Here is an 18,041-nt window from a genome sequence, read left to right as displayed (position 1 = left end):
TGGAGGCTGCTGTCAAGGGATGTTTAATTGATATAAATTGCCAGGCACACGGTATGACTAACAAGAGGGGACTTTTGATCTATCACTTAGCCGCGTCCGCAGGTCAGATTTCCGGGTGACACTATTGGTGGTTAAGTGACTAGCACTACGACATGGCACAGGACTGGCGCAATGAGAAGCAGGAGAACAAGGAGCAAAAGGAACGGGATAGGTTGGCAACAACACCAGCTCTTTGCAGGATCAATCGATGTCTCAGCATCGTCACCCGACCAGATCTCGCAGCACACTATGCTCGCCGTTGATAGCAGCTACAGCAGCTCTAGCGCACCCATCACCCCACTGAGGTCATAATTTTTCGGCCCCCTCTCCCCCACCATCTGCTTGTGCCGGCGCAGCGCATGAAGGAAAAAAATCTCCATCCCACAATCGCCAATTCACTAGATCCTCTCTCTTGTACCCACATGCGCTATCACAGCTTTCGCTTCCTCGCCATCGCCCCGCCATGGGCCGCCGAGCCAGCGAATCCAGCAACTTGACGACATCGAATGCGAGCGATTCTTTTACACACCAACATGGAGTTGCGCTGCAGACCCTGGCTCCAGCACCAGCAATAGCAGCATCAGCTTCGGCATCGGCCTCAGCCTCGGCACCACCATCAGACGCCGTCTCTGCCTCTGTCTCAGTCCCAGACTCAGACTCAGTCGCAGTTCCAGGGATCCCCGTCCAATCCCGCCCCCATTCCCGATCTCCTCCTCTGCCAAGAACATCTTCTTATTGCTCAGTCTCTTCCTCTTCCTCCTCCTCTTCCATTATCCAGCATGATAGCTGGCCCTTCAATCTTGGGCTTGACGAGGCTGTAGCCGAGCCCGCCGCTGCTTCTGCTGCCATGGCCTCCTCCAGCAAAGCCTCTAACAAAGCCCTCAGCAAGGCCAAGAGCGCAACCGCCACGCCGCCTCTGCTACCTCACGATGGCCGTCGATCCGAATCCTCGCCCTACGGCTCCATGGACTTGACGCCGAACCGCAGCCAGTCGCCCTCCGGATCCGATTCTGCCAGTGACCGTCGGCGCCGGCTCCGTCAAACCCGCTCAACCAGCCGGAGCGGCCTCTCCAAGCGATCTTTGGCTTCTCGGCGGTCGTCCCGCAGATCAGAGAGCTTTGATGGCGCAGCACTGGTCTCTGGCCTCGAAGGCCGCTTTGCCATGCCCGAGGCTCTTCTGTCGAGCGTTGTACTTGATGATGAAGATTTGACTGACGAAGACGGACCATTGCTGGGCGACTCCTCCTCAGTCTCGTCCTCGACCGAGATCCCGGACCGAGACGCCGAAGAGAACTCTCCCAATGAAGTCGTTCGAGCTTCTGTATCGCCAATTGACAATACGACACTCTCAATAAACACCCCACGTATGTGGTGCTTGTCCATCCTCTTCTCCATCCTCGGCTCTTCCACCAATTTGTTTTTTTCTTTGAGATACCCCAGCGTTGCCATCACTCCAGTTATTGCCTTGTTACTCGTCCACCCTCTGGGCCACCTCTGGGACTACTTATTAAAACGGCCGTATGACCCCGAAGAGGAATTCACCGACGGCGTGCGGACTGCCGTGTCGTCTCATAGCCACGATGGCCATGACCAAAAGAAGTTTCTCACCTCGTTGCGCCTATGGCTCGCTCAGGGGAAATGGAACGAAAAGGAGCATACGTGCGTCTACGTGAGCAGCAATGTTGCTTTTGGCTTCGCCTTTGCTACGGATGTCATTGTCGAGCAGACACAGTTCTACAACCAAGAGGCGCCCATCGTCTACCAGCTGCTCTTGACGATATCCACGCAGATTCTAGGCTACGGCTTCGCAGGCATGGCCCGTCGATTCTTGGTTCGCCCCAGCGGCATGATATGGCCTGGAACCCTCATGTCAGCCGCAATGTTTTCCACTCTCCACAAGCAGGAAAACAAACCTGCCAACGGCTGGACCATTAGCCGCTGGAAATTCTTCTATATTGTCTGGACTTGCGCCTCCCTCTTTTACTTCCTACCGGGTCTCCTAATGCCAGCTCTCAGCTACTTCAACGTCATTACGTGGTTTGCGCCAAAGAGCGTCGTCCTCGCAAACCTGTTTGGCGTTTCCTCTGGTCTAGGCCTCTTCCCCATGACTTTTGACTGGGCCCAAATCACATACGTCGGTTCTCCTCTCCTGGTGCCTTTTTGGGCTGCCATGAATGTAATCGGTGGTCTCGCCATCGTCATGTGGATCATAGCCCCTTTATTCTACTACAGCAACGTCCTCTACGCCTCTTACATGCCCATCCTTTCCGCCGCTGTTTTCGACAACACAGGCAAAGTCTACGACGTCAGCAAAATCCTGACTGACAATTTCCTCTTTGACAGAGAGGCTTATTCCAACTACAGTCGGGTCTTTCTCCCCGTCACTTATATGCTCAGCTATGGCGTGCAATTCGCCGGTCTTGCTGCTCTCCTGACACACACCCTATGCTGGCATGGTCAGGATATCTGGCGCACCTGGAAAAAATCATTGGTCGAGGCGCGAGGACAGGGCAAAGAAGGATACCAGCACGTATCCAACTCTGCCGACCATCTTCCAGCGGGCGTCACACAGCCTCAGGGCACTCCTCGAGTATCCTCATCAGGATCTTTCATAGGATCATCCCACATAGAAGGCCTTATGAGCCATGAGGACATTCACAGCCGTCTTATGAAGCGGTATAAAGATGCACCCATCACCTGGTACCTCTTGACGTTTGTCTCCATGGCTGCCATTGGCATCTTTGTCGTTGAATAGTAAGCCTACCGCTCCCCTCATTTTCCTCTCTTTTTTATCAATTACTTCAACTAACCCCTATCTTTTTAGCTATCCCGTCCATCTCCCCTGGTACGGCCTCCTCCTCGCCCTCGCCATCGGCGCCATCTTCTTCATCCCCAACGGCATCATCATGGCCATTACCAACCAGCACAGCAGCATCTACCTCATCTGCCAGCTCATCTGTGGCGTCGCCTTCCCCGGCCGCCCCATCGCCAACATGGTCTTCGTCACCTACGGCTACATCTCCTCCGCCCAGGGCATCAAGTTCGCCTCTGACCTCAAGCTCGGGCACTACATGAAGATTCCGCCCCGCATCATGTTCCTCGTCCAGATCGTCGCCACTCTCGTCTCCTCCGTTACCCAGATTGGTGTCCTCAACTGGATGTTTGCAAACGTTAAAGGCATCTGCACACCCGAGGCCGTCAACGGCTTCACCTGCCCCATCGCCCGCGTGCACTTCAACGGCTCCATCCTCTGGGGTGTTGTCGGACCCGGCGAGTTCTTCGGCTCGTCCGCCATCTACCGCTCCCTCGTCTGGTGTTTCCCCCTCGGCGCCTTCTTGCCCATCCCGCTGTGGCTCTACAGCCGCCACAAGAAGCACAGTCTCATCCGAAAAGTCAACCTACCCGTCATCTTCGGCGCCATGGGCTGGATCCCCCCCGCCACAGGGCTCAACTTCTCCGTCTGGGCCCTCGTCTGCTTCCTCTTCAACTACGTCATCAAGCGCCGCGCCAACGCCTGGTGGGGCAAATACACCATGACGCTCAGCGCCGCGCTGGACTCCGGCCTAGCCTTTGGCATCGTCATTGTCTTCTTCGTCTTTATATACCCTGGCTGGATGAAGAACTTCAGCTGGTGGGGCACGGAAGTCTACAAGCAAGGATGCGACTGGCAGGCTTGCTCGTACAGAACGGTCAAGGAAGGCGAGCATTTTGGGCCTGAATCATGGTAAAAAAAAAAAAAAAAAGGAAAAGGAGGGGAAAAAGAGAGAAAAGAATGGCACATAATTAACGACTGTATAGATATGGCGATTTTTCAGGATACCTATGTATAGATTTCATGTCGAGGAGTTTTGGATATCATTATGTATTACAAGCAAGCTAGCTACTCGCCATCAGAGCGTCACAAACTACCATTGCCGCAAATGTTTCAATGATGACTACGATATAGCAAATAAAGTCACAAAAATATCATCTATAAGATTCCTTCAGCTCCCAATAACGGTGTGTTCAGTCATAATCATAGAAATCAAGAAGAAAAGGGCAAAAATGAGAGAAAACAATATCACGAGGGCTTCTGTCAATGTATAGTCATCTCTTTTTATAATTTGAATTATTTCACTTGGCATACAAGGAAATTACTATGCAGTCCTCCCCTCAAATCCTTACAATTCTCGTCCAATCCAGAGAACTTTCTATACTATTTATCCTCTCCAACCTCATTTAAAACCCTTTATTTTGTTTACTGCTCTGCTTGCCACTCGGGATTCTGTAAATGAATTAGTTAGTCAATATACTTTATACGCACGTATCAAATCAGGAATAGGGGTTCAAAACAAACCTTTCGCAGAATCACCAGGCCCTCCAAGGTATTGGTAAGGCTAATGTACTCCTCGTCTTCCAACTCTGCTCGGTCACCGTAACTCAGCAGCACAGGTGTGCTCTGTGTCTGCCATCCCGTAATTGTCTTTGGTCGACCAGCCTGGCCAACAACATCTACTGCCTGACCAACACGAACATTGACCTTCAGGGGGTTCAACTTCTCATCGACGGTAACAAGGAATCTGGGGTGCATGGCGGGGACGAGGAAGTAGAGCAGGTAGTGCGAGTTTGAAGTAATGAAATCCTTGGGGTCAAGCATGGCAACCATTGTGGCGAGCAGACCAGCCGTTGAGACAGGGGAGAGCACCTGTCTGTCAGAGTGGAAGGGGTTCAGGGAGAGCGTTCCCTTACCCAGGTGCAGTAGACCTTGCGCAATGCGCACCATGAACAGGGCATCCTGATCTCTGTGGTAGTAGCTTGCTAGCTGTCGGAGTAGCTGAGCTAGTCGAGCGTTGTTGGTGCCAGCGCCCAGCAGACCCATGGCGAATATGGCGTTGATAGCTACTTCAGGATCGTTATCGTGACTATACCTTGAAAGCGTATCGTAAACCTTCATTTGTGGGTTGCTTGGGCTGATCAGGCCCATTGCCAAGGGCACAGCCTTGCGAATGTTGGGTTCACCGTAGTGCATAAGATGGCCAAATTGCCTGAGAACCATCTCCTGGCCAACTTCCTCACCCATGGCCACGAGGGCAATACCCAAGACTGCATAAGCTTGTAGCAGTTCATCACCCTTCTTATCATCAGACTCTTCCTGGTGCTCATTGCAAATGTGCAGCAGCTCCTGGATCTTAAGGACGGCACCAGTACCGGCCCAAGCACAGATCTCAGCCAAGACGGCCGTGGGCTTGGCCATGGGATGATCCACGGCCTTGAGTGTCTCCAGAATGACATCCACCTCTTCTTGTCGGCCAAAGAAAAGCAGACCCAGACCCAGACCCAAAAATCTCGTCCATTTGTTAGTCAACTGATTCTTTCGCTCGTCGTCCATCAAAGTCGTGATGATCGCTTCGCTCACTTCGGGGTGAGATGTGCCAATAGCAATAAGACCACACGCCAATGCAGCCATAGCGGAGATCTGCATGTCCTGAGTAGAATCTGCGATCATGGGCATGAGTAACTCAATAACCTCCTCTTTACTTGAGCCAGCGTAAGCCAATCCAAGTCCCATCAAACAAGCAGTACGAATCAGAGGGTTATCGTTGTGGAGTTTGTCGGCATCGCCCAGGAGCGCAATAGTAGGCTCGGATTCTATCCGAACACCAGAGTTCATGATACCGATGGCAAGCATGGCACCAGCGGTAATCTCCGGCTCCGAAGCGTATGTGTATCGATCAATGCTGTCCAGGCCATTCTCAATATCCCACATCAACAGAGTGCCAAGAGAAGCAACAGTTGACATCATGCCCTCTCCCTTCGTCTTCCACACCCAAGCCTCCTTCTGGCTCTCGACAAGCATCATCTTGTCGTTGCCAAAACCGGCGTTGACAAAGGCGTTGACAAAGGCAGCAGCAAGATTGTGTCTGGCAGAGTCCAGGTTGGTCATTCCGGCTACGCGGCTGCTCTCCAAGTGGCTCTTGTAGATATCTTCGGTGGTCTTGGGGTCAAGGATGTTCAGTTCCTTACCCAGAGCTTTGAAGTGATCAGACAGCTTGATGTTATGAAGGCACTCGAACAATTCCGGGTCGTCGCCCTCACCCTCGCTAATCATTGGTAGGATAATCCTCTGGCGTGAAATCAAAAACGCCAGCTGTTTCTTAAGTACGGGATCCTCTGCCTTGTCGAAATCTTCCTGCACCAAGTCGATATCATGTAATCGGATAGCAAGAATAACTGCTTGAGCGAACTGCTTGTGGTTAATGTAAATATCGTGGGCGACACGGAGGAAGGTCTCGTTATCGGGATAAGTCAACAAGTTCACCATGGTGACCATGTACAAGCACACTCTGGGGTAGGTGTTCTCGTCAACGAACTCGCTAATCCTCTCGATGATTTCCAGCTCGCTCATCAGGTCCACTGCGTCGGCCTCCTGGTTGCTCTTGATGAAGAGAGGAACCAAGACCAGTGCCAGGTCGATAAGATCCGTTGTAGGCTCATCCGCCGTGATACGTTTGCTGTACACCTCTCCGATTTCGAGGGCCAAGTGCCGGACATATTCGTGACCCCATGAACCAATGTCAGTCGTAGGAGCCAAGAGTCGGTACTTGAGTGTGTCTTGTCTATCCTCGTCGGAGAAGGTCATGCCAATAACGGACAGGACATCCGCCAGTGAAACCTTGTTCTCATCGCTGGGCCACTCCTCGTAGAGCTTGGTTAGGGTCTCGTAGTGTGGTCGTAGAAACTTCAGCGGCTTCGGTACTGCTGTCATTGATGATGTGGAAGTCTTGATCGCGCTCTTCATCATCTCAAGAGCGGATTTGTAAAGGGTGCTGTCGGATTCCTAAGTCAAACAAAGAGATGAGCGTCAGCAATTACTCCAAGTCCAAAGGCCGTGGCTGCCCCTCTTCGCGCTTCTCTCATCTCCCACCTCTCGTCTGCTTGTGCATCGGGAATACTCACTGTTAAACGTTCCACCATCATGTCCAGCTCGCTCTTGAGCTGCTGGTCCTCTTCGCTGAGCTCCTCTTCGGTCGCTGGAACCCCTCAAGTCAGCCATCTAAACACTCGCAATGCCGAGGAGCGGGGGAGCGTCTGGATCCAAGGTATTACCATCTTTCTTGTCATCCTCCTTCTTGCCATCGGCGGCAGTCTTCTCGGCCTTGGGATCATCCACAGCCTTGCCCTTGCCCTTGTCCGTGGCCGCCGCCGACTTTGACAAATCGCTGTCTTGGGCCATGGTGACGTAGAGAGATGATTAGGCGTCTATGATGAACCCCCCCAAGCAGAATATCGGGGGCGAGGTCGAATTTATCGTGATGAAATTGCACAAAGATAATGGTTTTCTATAATTGTGCAGTATCGGAGCTCCGGGGAGGCTGGCGGTCTATGTTGTGAGCGGAATCGGGTGGAAGCAGTGAAGGAGGCTGCTTGGTAAAGCTCTGGCTGGGCTGAGGCGCTACTCTACTCACAGCTGCCCATGGGCTATTACGCGAGGCGCTGCCGCCTACAGGACAAGCTACGTACGCTGAACCCCAGCCTTATGATCACGTGCCGTCGCCGCCGGAGCAAAACTCGCTAGTATGAACTAGGGCTAGCGACACCACCCTGGCTCAATCTGGCTTATCGATAAGATCTTGGCCAAATTTCTTCCATCACTTTGCTTGGGTAGACCCCACCAACTTTTTCCAAGGACCCCTCCGCTGTAATGAAATAGACAAAAGATACCCGCATACGAAGAGTTTCCAGGTCCAATAACTATTTTTTAAAAGATATCGAGAGAGTTTCGCCATATACAGATCACATAGCCAGCCATGAAGTTGGACACCAGAGCAATGCGCCATCTGGCGTCTGAGGATTGGCGAGTCCTCACAGCTGTACGTTCGACACCAGCTCATATGCAAAATACATATATGCATGTATATATATTGGGAATACATCACTAACAATATTCCTTTTGACAAAAATAGGTCGAAGCAGGCAGCAAGAATCACGAAATCGTGCCTACCCCTTTAATAGAGAAACTATCCCGCCTCCGAGGCGGCGCAAGCGGCGTCCACAGAAGCATCTCTACTCTCGCCAAAGTCGGCCTCATCGCCCGTGTCAAAGAGGCTAAATACGACGGATACCGCCTGACATACGGAGGTCTTGACTACCTAGCACTACACACCCACGCCAGCCGGAAAGATGTCTACAGCGTCGGTAACCGAATTGGAGTTGGAAAGGAAAGCGACATCATGGTTGTCGCGGATCACTCCGGCAAGCAATGCGTATTGAAGATCCATCGCCTGGGACGAATTTCTTTCCGGACAGTAAAGTCCAACCGAGATTACCTAAAGAACCGCAATGCCCAGTCATGGATGTATCTCTCAAGGCTCGCCGCCATGAAAGAGTACGCCTTCATGAAAGCTCTCCACGAGGAAGGCTTTCCGGTACCGTCACCCATAGCACAATCCAGACATACCATCGTCATGTCCCTGATAGACGCTTTCCCCCTTCGACAAATAAGCGAAGTCCCCGACCCAGCCTCTCTCTACGCAGAACTCATCTCACTCATCCTCCGCCTGGCGAGCCACGGCCTGATCCATGGCGATTACAACGAGTTCAATATCTTGATTAAGGAGATTAAATCGACAGCTGAGGATGGCACAGAGTCTATTAAGCTCGAACCAGTTATCATCGACTTTCCGCAGATGGTGTCTATGGAGCATGTGAACGCTGAAATGTACTTTGACCGAGATGTCAACTGTATCAAGCGCTTCTTTTTACGTCGATTCCACTTCACCCCCACTCAACCCGGGCCTTTTTTCAAAGATGCAAAGAAGACTGTCGGAAAGAACGGGCTCACGCGGCTGGATGCTACTGTACAGGCATCAGGCTTCACCAAGAAGATGCTGAAGGACCTCGAGGCTGCCTTCAAAAGGAAAGAGGCAGAGAAAGAGGAGGGGCAAGAGGGAGCAGAAGACGAAGAGGATGAGGACGACGATGAAGACAGCGAAGATGAAGAAGAGGGCTCAGAAGTCGAAGATGATGATGAAGGAGAGGGAAGTGGCAGTGGACAGGAGGCTTTGCTAAGTGATGGTCTGTCACAAGGCCTCTTGCAGGATGAGCCAGCCGTAAGCAACGTCAGCAAGGAGATGGCGGCGTTGGCAGTATAATCTCTGTCTTATTCAAAATCTAATGAATGAAGAAAATTGGCAAGCGAAAATAGAAGACATACTCTTTTAGAGGCACGGAATTATACAGGATACGAGCACTGGAGTGATGGAATAATATAGTCTCATTATTGTGTGTGTGTCAAAACGATACTAACGCCGCCAAACTTTTGCCACAGCTACCATTACCTAGACTCTAAAGTACACAAGGCACATAAAATGATCCCTCCACACAATTTGATCCCACGTATCAGCTATCCTCCGGACCTAGAACAATGTTTTCCGCCATGGCATAAAACTACTTTGACTGTTGGGGTAAGTGGTCCCAAAAAAGTCCAAAACAAGTAGTAGTAGAGATGTTAAAGCAGCCGGCATCATATTATGGCACAAAAGTGCTGACAAAAAAAAGACAAAAAAGGAAATGAATGAAGGCGACATGGCATTTACTGTGACTCTTTCTTCACAGCCTCCTTCTTGGCAGAGGGAGATGGTTGGATGTTCTCTTTGCCAGTGGCGACGACAGTAGCTGGTTCCGCTCGAATCGTAACACTCTCATCGCACTCAGACGTGGTGGGAGTCGAAATCGTAGCATCCGCGCTTGTAGTCGCCCTAGCAAAAGAGTTAGAATTTAGCAAAAGTGCTTCGTCCATAGGCGTACACAGATTGTCCACGAGGGATCACTGAGCTTCGCATCACGTTGTCTTCGAGCGACGAGGACGACAGGCCGCTGCGAGGGTTAGCAGCCAGACATGACATTAGGCGGCAGAAACAAACCTTCGAGACTGGGGCAGATTGCGTCGCCATTGGGATTGCTGGTTGTACAGAGCAGGGTTCAAACCAACAAGAGGAGTACCGTAGGCGCCAATATTGTACTCATTGGTGCGGAACTGGCGGCGCTCGGCAGTGACTCTCTTGAGCTCTTTCTGAGCTGGGGTATCGGCGTAACGAATGTTCATTGGGAGACCTTCTTCGCCAATACCAATGCCGTTGAACTTGCGGACAATTTCGTCGCAAATATCACGAGAATCAAATCTAGACGGTGTCAGAGGGAGAGAGAATTGCAGAAGTTGAAACCTAGGAATCTTACCGAGCAAAGCCAACACCGCGACTGTTTCCCATGCTATCACGAAGGATCTTGCTGGATTGGATGTGGTATCCAAGGAAGATGGTTGCAAGCTCCTACGCAGGTATTAGCAGCAGCTCTGGAAAACGAATACATCCAAAATCTGACTCACCATTTCGTTCAAGCTCTTGGGCAGGTTGGAGATGTAGAGGTTAGTAGAGCCATCATCGCCCTCCGCCTTGAGGCGAGAATTAAAAGATTCCTACAGGTAATTAGCCGACGCCCCTGCAGAGAGCGGTCAAGGACCAAGAGTATGATTGAATCTTACCCGGGCAAAGCCAATCTCGTAACCAAGGCGGTGGAAAGCTCGAATGCACAGTTCAGAGTCGCGAACGTCGTAAAACTTGGCAAACCCAAATCTATATCATGTCAGTATCAGAAGATGGAAAGAGATAAAGATCACTGAAGTAAATAGAACTTACCCCTTACAAGCTCCAGTGTTAGTGTCGATGATGGCCTTGGACGTCTCAACAGCGCCAAAGCGAGAAGTAAAGTGGTATAGGAGTTCATCGTCGGTGGTGGGATGGAGACCACGAATATACACATTGCGATTGCCTGGGATGCGGTTCTCCAGACTCTGCTCAAGCGTCTTCATCTGACCGGGTGGAGTGAACACAGCTGGAACAGCTTTGGGAATAGTTGGCTCTTTCTTGAGAAGCTCATCAATAGTGCGGTCCGAGATGACAATGGGCACGGGCTTGCCAGTCTCAATGGGAGCAAGGCTAGTAGCGTTGGGAGACGGAGTCGTATAGGAAGACCGATCGAGGCTAGCCACTCGAGGAGGATAGTCGCGAACAATGGAAAATGCACCGCCGTAGTACGGGGTGGCAGGAGCAGACTCTGTAGTAGAGTACGAACCACGACGATTCTCAAGGCCTGGAACATCAGAGTGGCCACGATCCACACGAGGCTGAGCAGTACCGGGGCGGCCAGGGGTAAAGGGCAACAGAGGCATTGAAAGGCCGACATAGGAAGCACCATAACCGCCTGGAGCACCTGAGAAATTAAGATATGGGTTCTCGTTGGAATGACCAAGGCCCATTGGCTGAGCGGCCGGAACGGGAGTGAGGACGAATTGGCTATCCGAGTTTACCATGAATGCATGGCCTGGCCCCATGGGGACAGGGCCTGCATTACTGGGCATACTCATGCCGCCGAGCGTCATTCCATTGAAGTGATTAAGAATTGTGCCGGGATCCGCAGCTCCGTGAGAGGCTCGGCCGGTATAGTAAGGATTAGCAACGCCGCTGTTGGCTTCCATTTTGGATTCGGCAACAGTGTGGAGATGGTAAGACATGTGATTGCCTATTGTATACGAGGTTAGTGATATGCTGCCATGTAGAATGTGTGTTGCCAAAGATTGGCTCTTCTTGTTAAGCATGGAAGAACAAGAGCATGCCATATTGGTCGACGTCCACAGCATAGATCACTCCACTGTCAAAGAGTCAAATGATGCAATCTGTCTGAACCAAGGAAGAGCAAGAAACACACTGATGCTCTAGACATGAAACGATATTGAGCAGTCAAATGCAATCGGAGATGCCTTACCCAAAGAACAACAGATCGGCCACAGTAGTGATCGAAAGAAAAATGACAAATGGTTCGACTGTACGACGAAAATCTTGAACCAATCAAAGAGTTAGCATCGAATGATAAGCGTGGCCAAGGTAGAGCATAGCAATGCAGAAAGACCATCATGAGTCAACCCGACTTGAAGATAACGAGCGAGAGATGGAGATGTCATAGAAAGCAAGGAGAAAAGATGCAAAAAGAAGGATCAAGAATGGGGCGAGTAGGCGTAACAAAAGAAGGCATTTGAATGGTCCATCTACCAGTTGGTAGATGCTGGGAATTGGTAGCGAAGGATACTGTGCCAGGGCAAAGGAAGAGAGGGGCTGAGGGAAGCAAAAGACTGGGAGCAGGGACGAGTCATTCGAAGATATGCTCACCCTACCCAGACTTTGGGTTTACGTGGTGTTGCAGACAATGAAGCTCGAGGGCCAACGAAGGCAAATGGTGCTACCAAGACAATTGAGATGAAGCGAGAGTAATTAAGATAGAACAAGCTATCAAGCAAGATGAAGGTGATGCAGAGATTTGGCCGTAGCAGAAAGCTGAAAGTGAGTGACGAGGAATGTGGTGATGTGATGCTGTGAGGAGAAGTAAAAGGAAGAAGAAGAGAGAGAGCCAGAAGAGAGCGACGTGAAGGTAGAAGCGTAGGCGAGAATGGCAGAATCAACTTACCTAAGCGGATGTAGCAACGCGGTGTCTTCGTAGAAACGGAAGCCGCAAAAATTAAGAGTCCAAGAAAGAGGAAGGAGTCGTTGTGATAAGCTATGCCAAAGAGTCGGAACCGATGTTGGTGCAGGCGTGATGGCTGCGAGATTCGAGGCCAGAATTACTAGTAAACAAAAAAAAAGACGAGTGTGAGGGAGGAAGAAATCGCGAGGGCCAGAGGAAGCGAGAGATGACGAAATGCTCTCAGAGCCAGAGCAGAGCCGATTTGGCAGGCCGGTGCTTGACTACTGCCAGCTGTTTGTCGGTTCGGACCTTTTGCTGGCTTGTTGATGCCAAGTGCCTGCCAACGATCTGCTGTCTCTAGGGGCAACAGACGCCTCGACTCGGGAATATCGATGCTATGGGAAGTTTCTGGACGCCTCCGAAGCAAAAATCGAACCTGCGTCCCTTTGGCTTTGGCCCAGAAGAGTACTGAGAGTACCGGGGAATCGATAACCTTCAGCTAGAAAGGATATCAAGAAGTAGTAGGTATTTTGCCTTTCGTCAGGTCTGGAGAGAAAAGGACGGCACTTGGACGTCGTGGAAGCTCAATCTTTTTGAGTGTAAGTCCCAAGCAGATGAATTAATGTTTATGGGTCTTCTCTGTGCCTAGTACTGATATTTGGATAGTTCTTAGTCGCCGTCTTGCAGGTTTGCGAATGCTCGCTTCCAATGCCGGTTCGAATTCGAATCCAAAGCACTCTCTCCTCCTTTCGGCAGTTGCCTCTTTTTCCTCGAAACTGTCCTTTTACTCCAAAGTCAAGACGATACCTCAAACGACTCTCAAAATCAGAATTAGCGAATTATAGTAGCTGTATGCAGAGCAAGAATACAATACTGCTGCTTCACGCAATGTAACACAGTGGTCACGGAGGCTTAAATAATTAAAGTATAAAAGAGCGATATAATCCAGGCAGCAGCTTAGTCCAAATAAAGATGTAGTCGAGTCGAAATAGAGCGCTCAATATTGAAAAGGAAAAATTAACGAGGGATAATAGGCATATTTTTTGAAAGGATTTTTGCTGTGGTATCTTGCCCAGGGATCCTCTCTTTATAAGGACGACATTGATGGTGGGATATCGGTAGATCTGGCCTTGCACTAATACGGGTACTACCAAGGTAGGTGAGTGCATGCATTGATGCTCCCGAGCCAGAGTTTTGCTTTTTCCCTCTTTATCAGACATGCGTAACCGTGGTTCACCATCGGAAGGCAAGGTATATTGGCCAACCGGATTACTGGATTCTGATGAGACAAGATCCATCTTGGTCGGAAGACTTCCCCATATTGCACAAATGACTGCAAAAGGGTCCCTTATCCACCTGACAGGCCCAGCAAAAATGCACGGGGTAGACGGCAAGCTGGTCAAGATGAGTCAACTCGCAAGCCATTGGTAAAGCCGGCTTCGCAGTCCCATTCTACTAAGACATGCTGCTTTGTCCAACGGTCGATCCAGTGCTTTGGGGGAATGTTGCTTTTTATGGTACCTGGGCAAGACTTTTGGGGCTATTGTTTCTTGTAATTACTATGTATATAAACTTTGGGTTTATTTTGCTTGCTGATAGTCAACCAGGAACGAAATTGAGAAGCCGGTATATTAATTGATACTGCTATGCGGCATCAGGAAGCTAACAGAGCGATTCATCTTCCTCGCAGATGATAGGATATTCCTTTCTACAATACCTAGCAGCACTCGCATTTTCACGCTGGCTATGAATTTAATCCTAGCATTGAACTCTTCGAGCTATCAGCTATCACATCAGATGCTGATTTTCCTTTGGACGCGGCAAGGAAGTTCGAAGCAAGGAGAACGGCGCAATCCCGCTTATCTCCCTGCCCAACAAATGGCCAATCCAGAGCCACTACCCTAGGCAATGCGCCAACTGCAGCAGCTATTCAGCTTTGCCACTTATACACTTTGCTCTTTAAAAGAAAAAAGGAAAAAAAAAAAAGTAAATTGGCTCTCAGGGGTCACGAGCGCCACAAACATACTAGTCTTGGTAGTAGCAGTAGTACATAGTATCTGTAAGACTGCCGGTCAGTGGCTGTGGATATGAGACCTTGCATTATGCCTTGTCTCGAATCTCCCGTCTCGGTGTATCTAAGTTAAGCGGCCGACAAGATGCTATGCATGGCTGATACCAGTCGCAGCCTACTTTAAGATGAGACGCTGTAATTAAGATTCCCAAGTAATAGCCTCCCGATCAACCTATGATATGCTGTTGCAGGGTTCTAGATTCTAGCAGACTGAATCCTGGCAACGGCAGTTGTGGCGATGCATAGCTACCACGCATAAGAGTTTGAGAATAATATATAGATTAAATCTGTAAATGTAGTATTTTCGTAACCATCCTAGCCTGCACATTCGCTGTTTTTGTTTCTTTTTTTCCCACCCGATCATATCCAAGCCCATCTCATATCCTATAGCTCTACTCCGTATTCATCCCACCACCCCACGCAGCATGAATAATGACATCGAAAATAAAAAAATCCCCATGCAAGTGCGCTGTTCAGGCCATTCCTGCTATGTAACCTCTAGATCCGACGCCCAGATAATACGGGTCTCTTCTAATAAAACACAAAAACAAAACAATTCCCAGATGTTTGTGCATGGCTTTCATAAACAAACGCCCGCCAATGTGATCGCAATCGAAAAGGCCACGGCCTCCCTTCTCGGCATGAATTTTTATGTAATTTGCCTTTTTTTGAGGGGGGTAGGCTTGTTTTGATCAACTTGTGCTGAATGCACTTTTTTTTCTTTATGACCAGACATCCTCCTATAAAAATGAATTAGTTGGCTGTTTGTTTCATGGCGGGGTGGAGAGGGAGTTCAGATGATGGGGAATAGGGGATGAGACATACCTGGTACTGGTTTGCTGCTCTCATGTTCTTGACAATCTCCTCTGCCTTAGCCTCGGACACACCGCGGCCCTCAGCAATGATTTGCGCAAGGACAGTGTTGACTTCGCGAGCCATGTTGGCGGCGTCACCGCAGACGTAGAAGAAAGCCTTTTGGGAGAGAAGCTCGTTGACTTCGGCGGCTCGCTCCCTGAGGCGGTGCTGGACGTAAACCTTTTTGGAAGACTCTCGAGAGAAGGCAGTTACCAATTCAAATTTGTCGCCAAGAGCTTTCTTGTATTCCTGTAGGTAGTGAAGAGACATTGATTAGTCAACACGAACCAAGCAAGGTAAGAGAATAATGAAATACATACCGCGAATTCATCCTCGTACATGAAATCCTCAGAGCTCTTACGGCAGCCGAAAAACAGCATCGTGCGTCCAACATTTGCGCCTTCGCGTGCCTGCTGAGCTCTCTCTTGGATGAAACCTCTGAAGGGAGCAACACCAGTTCCGGGACCAATCATGATAATGGGCTTGGCAGGGTCGGAGGGCAGCTTGAAGTTGGAGTGGCGGACATGAACAGGGACGTGAATGCCATCATACCGGTTGCGGGGGCCGTTGAGCTCATAGGTCATACCAAAGGGCGATGGGTTGGGGTCTCCGTTTTGCTTTTGCTTCAAGGCGAGCAGATAGTTGGTAGCGACACCGCGGAAAGGGTCCTTTCGTCCCATAACTACGGAGGACTCTACAACAGCAGTAACGGAAATCTTCTTGGGCTGGACGTGGGAGGAAGACGAGATGGAGTAGTAACGTGGCTGCAGCTTGTTCAGACCTTCGATGAAAGCAGAGAAGGGAATCTTTTCCCAGGTCTCTCCATTGCCGACATGTTCCAGGAGGCGAGCGATGTTGAAGAGCTGAGAGCCGGTCTTTTCGTGGAAGTAGTCCTTGTCGTTACCCAATCTGGTCATCTCGGCCTGGATGGCCTCATTGGGGGCAAAAGCAGCAAGAGTGGAGACGAATTGACGAGAGACGGGAGCACCGATTTCCAGGTGGTAGCGGATAATAGCGTCGAAGGTGGTGGGAGTGGGGAAGGGAACCTTGGCAGTGGGCTCGAGAGCCTTGACAGAGACGACCTGCCCGCGCTTTTCAGTGAGGCCAGTAACGCGCAGGAATCGATCAACCTCGTCGCCGGCATTGGTAGGCCAGATGGCAATGTGGTCACCGGTGGTGTACGAAAGAGTAGAGCCGCTGATATCGAATTCCAAGTGGATGCAGTTCCTGTCCTTGACCTTGAACAGCTCGTAGGACTCGGCAATGGGGGCAATGTACGGGTTGTGGGCGTTGAAGGGACCCTTGGCGGTGTTCTGAAGGTGCATCTTGTTAGGCTCGCCGACGTACACCTCTGGGGACTCGGCAGTCAGGCCTTCACGGTCGGTAATAGCAAATATGGGTTCGTAGACAGCCTCGCGCTCTTCCAGGCCCATGTGGGCAGCCAGAGCAGTCCACATGGGGTCCTTCCAAGCCAAAAAGTCTTCTTCCATTGTACCAGCGCCGTCGTCACCCTCGCCAGCAGCGCCAATACGGTGGGCGCCCAGCTTGGTCAAGAGCCTGTCGACCTCTCTAACCATGGTGTTGTAGTGTTCGTAGGTGTTGTTACCAAGACCGAAGGCGACGTAGTTGAGGTTATCCAGCGGGGATTCATCGTTGCCTTGGGAAAAGCTAACCCCGTCTTCCTTGATGTACTCGAAGAACTCAACCGCATTGTCAGTTGGCTCGCCCTCGCCATAGGTGGCCAGAACGAAGATGGCAATTTTGTCGGAGGGCATCGTATCCATAGCATCGAAATCGTATTCTTCCAAGTCAGCGATCATGGTCTCGAGGCCGAAGCGACTCTTGCCCTCCTTTGCGAGACGAGAGGCATAGTCCTCAGCGGTACCGGTTTGCGAGCCAAAGAAAATGATGCAGTTCTTGCCAGACTCCTCCATCTTCTCGACGAAGTTTCTGGTCCTGGCAGGCCTGGCGGCATTGCCATTGAGGCTGGTCGCAGCAGCATAGGGATCCTTCTGCTTGCCCCAGAGCGAGCCCTTTGTGAAGTATGCGATGCTTCCCAAAAGGATGACTCCGAGGACGACAATGTCCAACGTGTCCAATTCCGCCATGGCGGCAGCGGGGCTGCAACAGCAACAGACAACGCTTGATTCTCGTTCAACCAAACAGTCCCGAATCACCAAAGTTCAGGTAGTATTCAGCGCAATGTAAAGAAGCAAGATGTCGAATAGGATCTTGCTATCAAACCCCCTTGCAGCAAAGAGAACAAGAGAAAAAAAAGCGTGTCCTCGCCTGGCCTTGGTCGGTTTAAGGCTGAGATCAGCACAAGCGCCTTTTGCGGGCAGTGTCGGTCGGCGAGTTGCCCGTCGGCGAGTTGCGGTCTAGTCTAGCCCGGAACAACAGAACGGGGGAGGGGCTTGAGGCCAGAGAGATTTGATGGTGGGTCGTGGCGTGGGATAGAAAAAAAAAGAATCGACTGATCGATAAGAGCGCGAACTCCTGGCCGCTAATGTACGATTAAGTACCTAGTCGCAATAGTAGTACGAATACGCAGCCACGGGTTCAAAGCCACGGGCTTATGGCGCAC

General features: G+C 50.6%; 5 protein-coding genes across 5 annotated transcripts; 2 read left to right on the top strand and 3 right to left on the bottom strand.

The window, feature by feature from the left end:
- The first annotated feature begins 7 nt into the window (after window positions 1-7).
- Window positions 8-4,119, top strand: GGI43DRAFT_409051 (OPT oligopeptide transporter protein-domain-containing protein). Its single transcript, XM_083206442.1, has 2 exons — window positions 8-2,793; window positions 2,864-4,119. The coding sequence occupies exons 1-2, from the start codon at window positions 503-505 to the stop codon at window positions 3,765-3,767; spliced, it is 3,195 nt and encodes a 1,064-aa protein (XP_083059347.1). The 5' UTR covers window positions 8-502; the 3' UTR covers window positions 3,768-4,119.
- A 1-nt stretch (window position 4,120) lies between these two features.
- On the bottom strand, window positions 4,121-7,491 carry GGI43DRAFT_409050 (proteasome regulatory particle base subunit RPN1). The gene is made up of 4 exons (XM_083206441.1): window positions 7,126-7,491; window positions 6,976-7,049; window positions 4,376-6,856; window positions 4,121-4,303 (listed from the first exon to the last, which is right to left on the bottom strand). Exons 1-4 carry the CDS (start codon window positions 7,250-7,252, stop codon window positions 4,277-4,279), a joined length of 2,709 nt encoding a protein of 902 aa, XP_083059346.1. The 5' UTR covers window positions 7,253-7,491; the 3' UTR covers window positions 4,121-4,276.
- Window positions 7,492-7,704: 213 nt separating this feature from the next.
- GGI43DRAFT_409049 (protein kinase RIO2) lies at window positions 7,705-9,382 on the top strand. Its single transcript, XM_083206440.1, has 2 exons — window positions 7,705-7,889; window positions 7,983-9,382. The coding sequence occupies exons 1-2, from the start codon at window positions 7,827-7,829 to the stop codon at window positions 9,168-9,170; spliced, it is 1,251 nt and encodes a 416-aa protein (XP_083059345.1). The 5' UTR covers window positions 7,705-7,826; the 3' UTR covers window positions 9,171-9,382.
- A 406-nt stretch (window positions 9,383-9,788) lies between these two features.
- GGI43DRAFT_423830 (uncharacterized protein) lies at window positions 9,789-11,587 on the bottom strand (the record flags this gene model as incomplete). Its single annotated transcript, XM_083208290.1, has 6 exons — window positions 9,789-9,894; window positions 9,942-10,199; window positions 10,255-10,346; window positions 10,403-10,492; window positions 10,559-10,649; window positions 10,713-11,587. 6 exons carry the CDS (start codon window positions 11,585-11,587, stop codon window positions 9,789-9,791), a joined length of 1,512 nt encoding a protein of 503 aa, XP_083059344.1.
- Window positions 11,588-15,151: 3,564 nt separating this feature from the next.
- On the bottom strand, window positions 15,152-17,797 carry GGI43DRAFT_93581 (NADPH--hemoprotein reductase). Its single transcript, XM_083210539.1, has 3 exons — window positions 15,778-17,797; window positions 15,428-15,706; window positions 15,152-15,342 (listed from the first exon to the last, which is right to left on the bottom strand). The coding sequence occupies exons 1-3, from the start codon at window positions 17,563-17,565 to the stop codon at window positions 15,325-15,327; spliced, it is 2,085 nt and encodes a 694-aa protein (XP_083059343.1). The 5' UTR covers window positions 17,566-17,797; the 3' UTR covers window positions 15,152-15,324.
- Between the last annotated feature and the right edge of the window lie 244 nt (window positions 17,798-18,041).

The sequence above is a fragment of the Trichoderma evansii genome (assembly GCF_050947405.1).
Source record: "Trichoderma evansii strain SZMC 28006 chromosome Unknown GGI43scaffold_14, whole genome shotgun sequence".
In the NCBI taxonomy this organism is placed as follows: Eukaryota; Fungi; Ascomycota; class Sordariomycetes; order Hypocreales; family Hypocreaceae; genus Trichoderma; species Trichoderma evansii.
The sequence above is the reverse complement of the archived record's forward strand: the minus strand, read 5'-3'. Positions and strand labels throughout refer to the sequence as shown.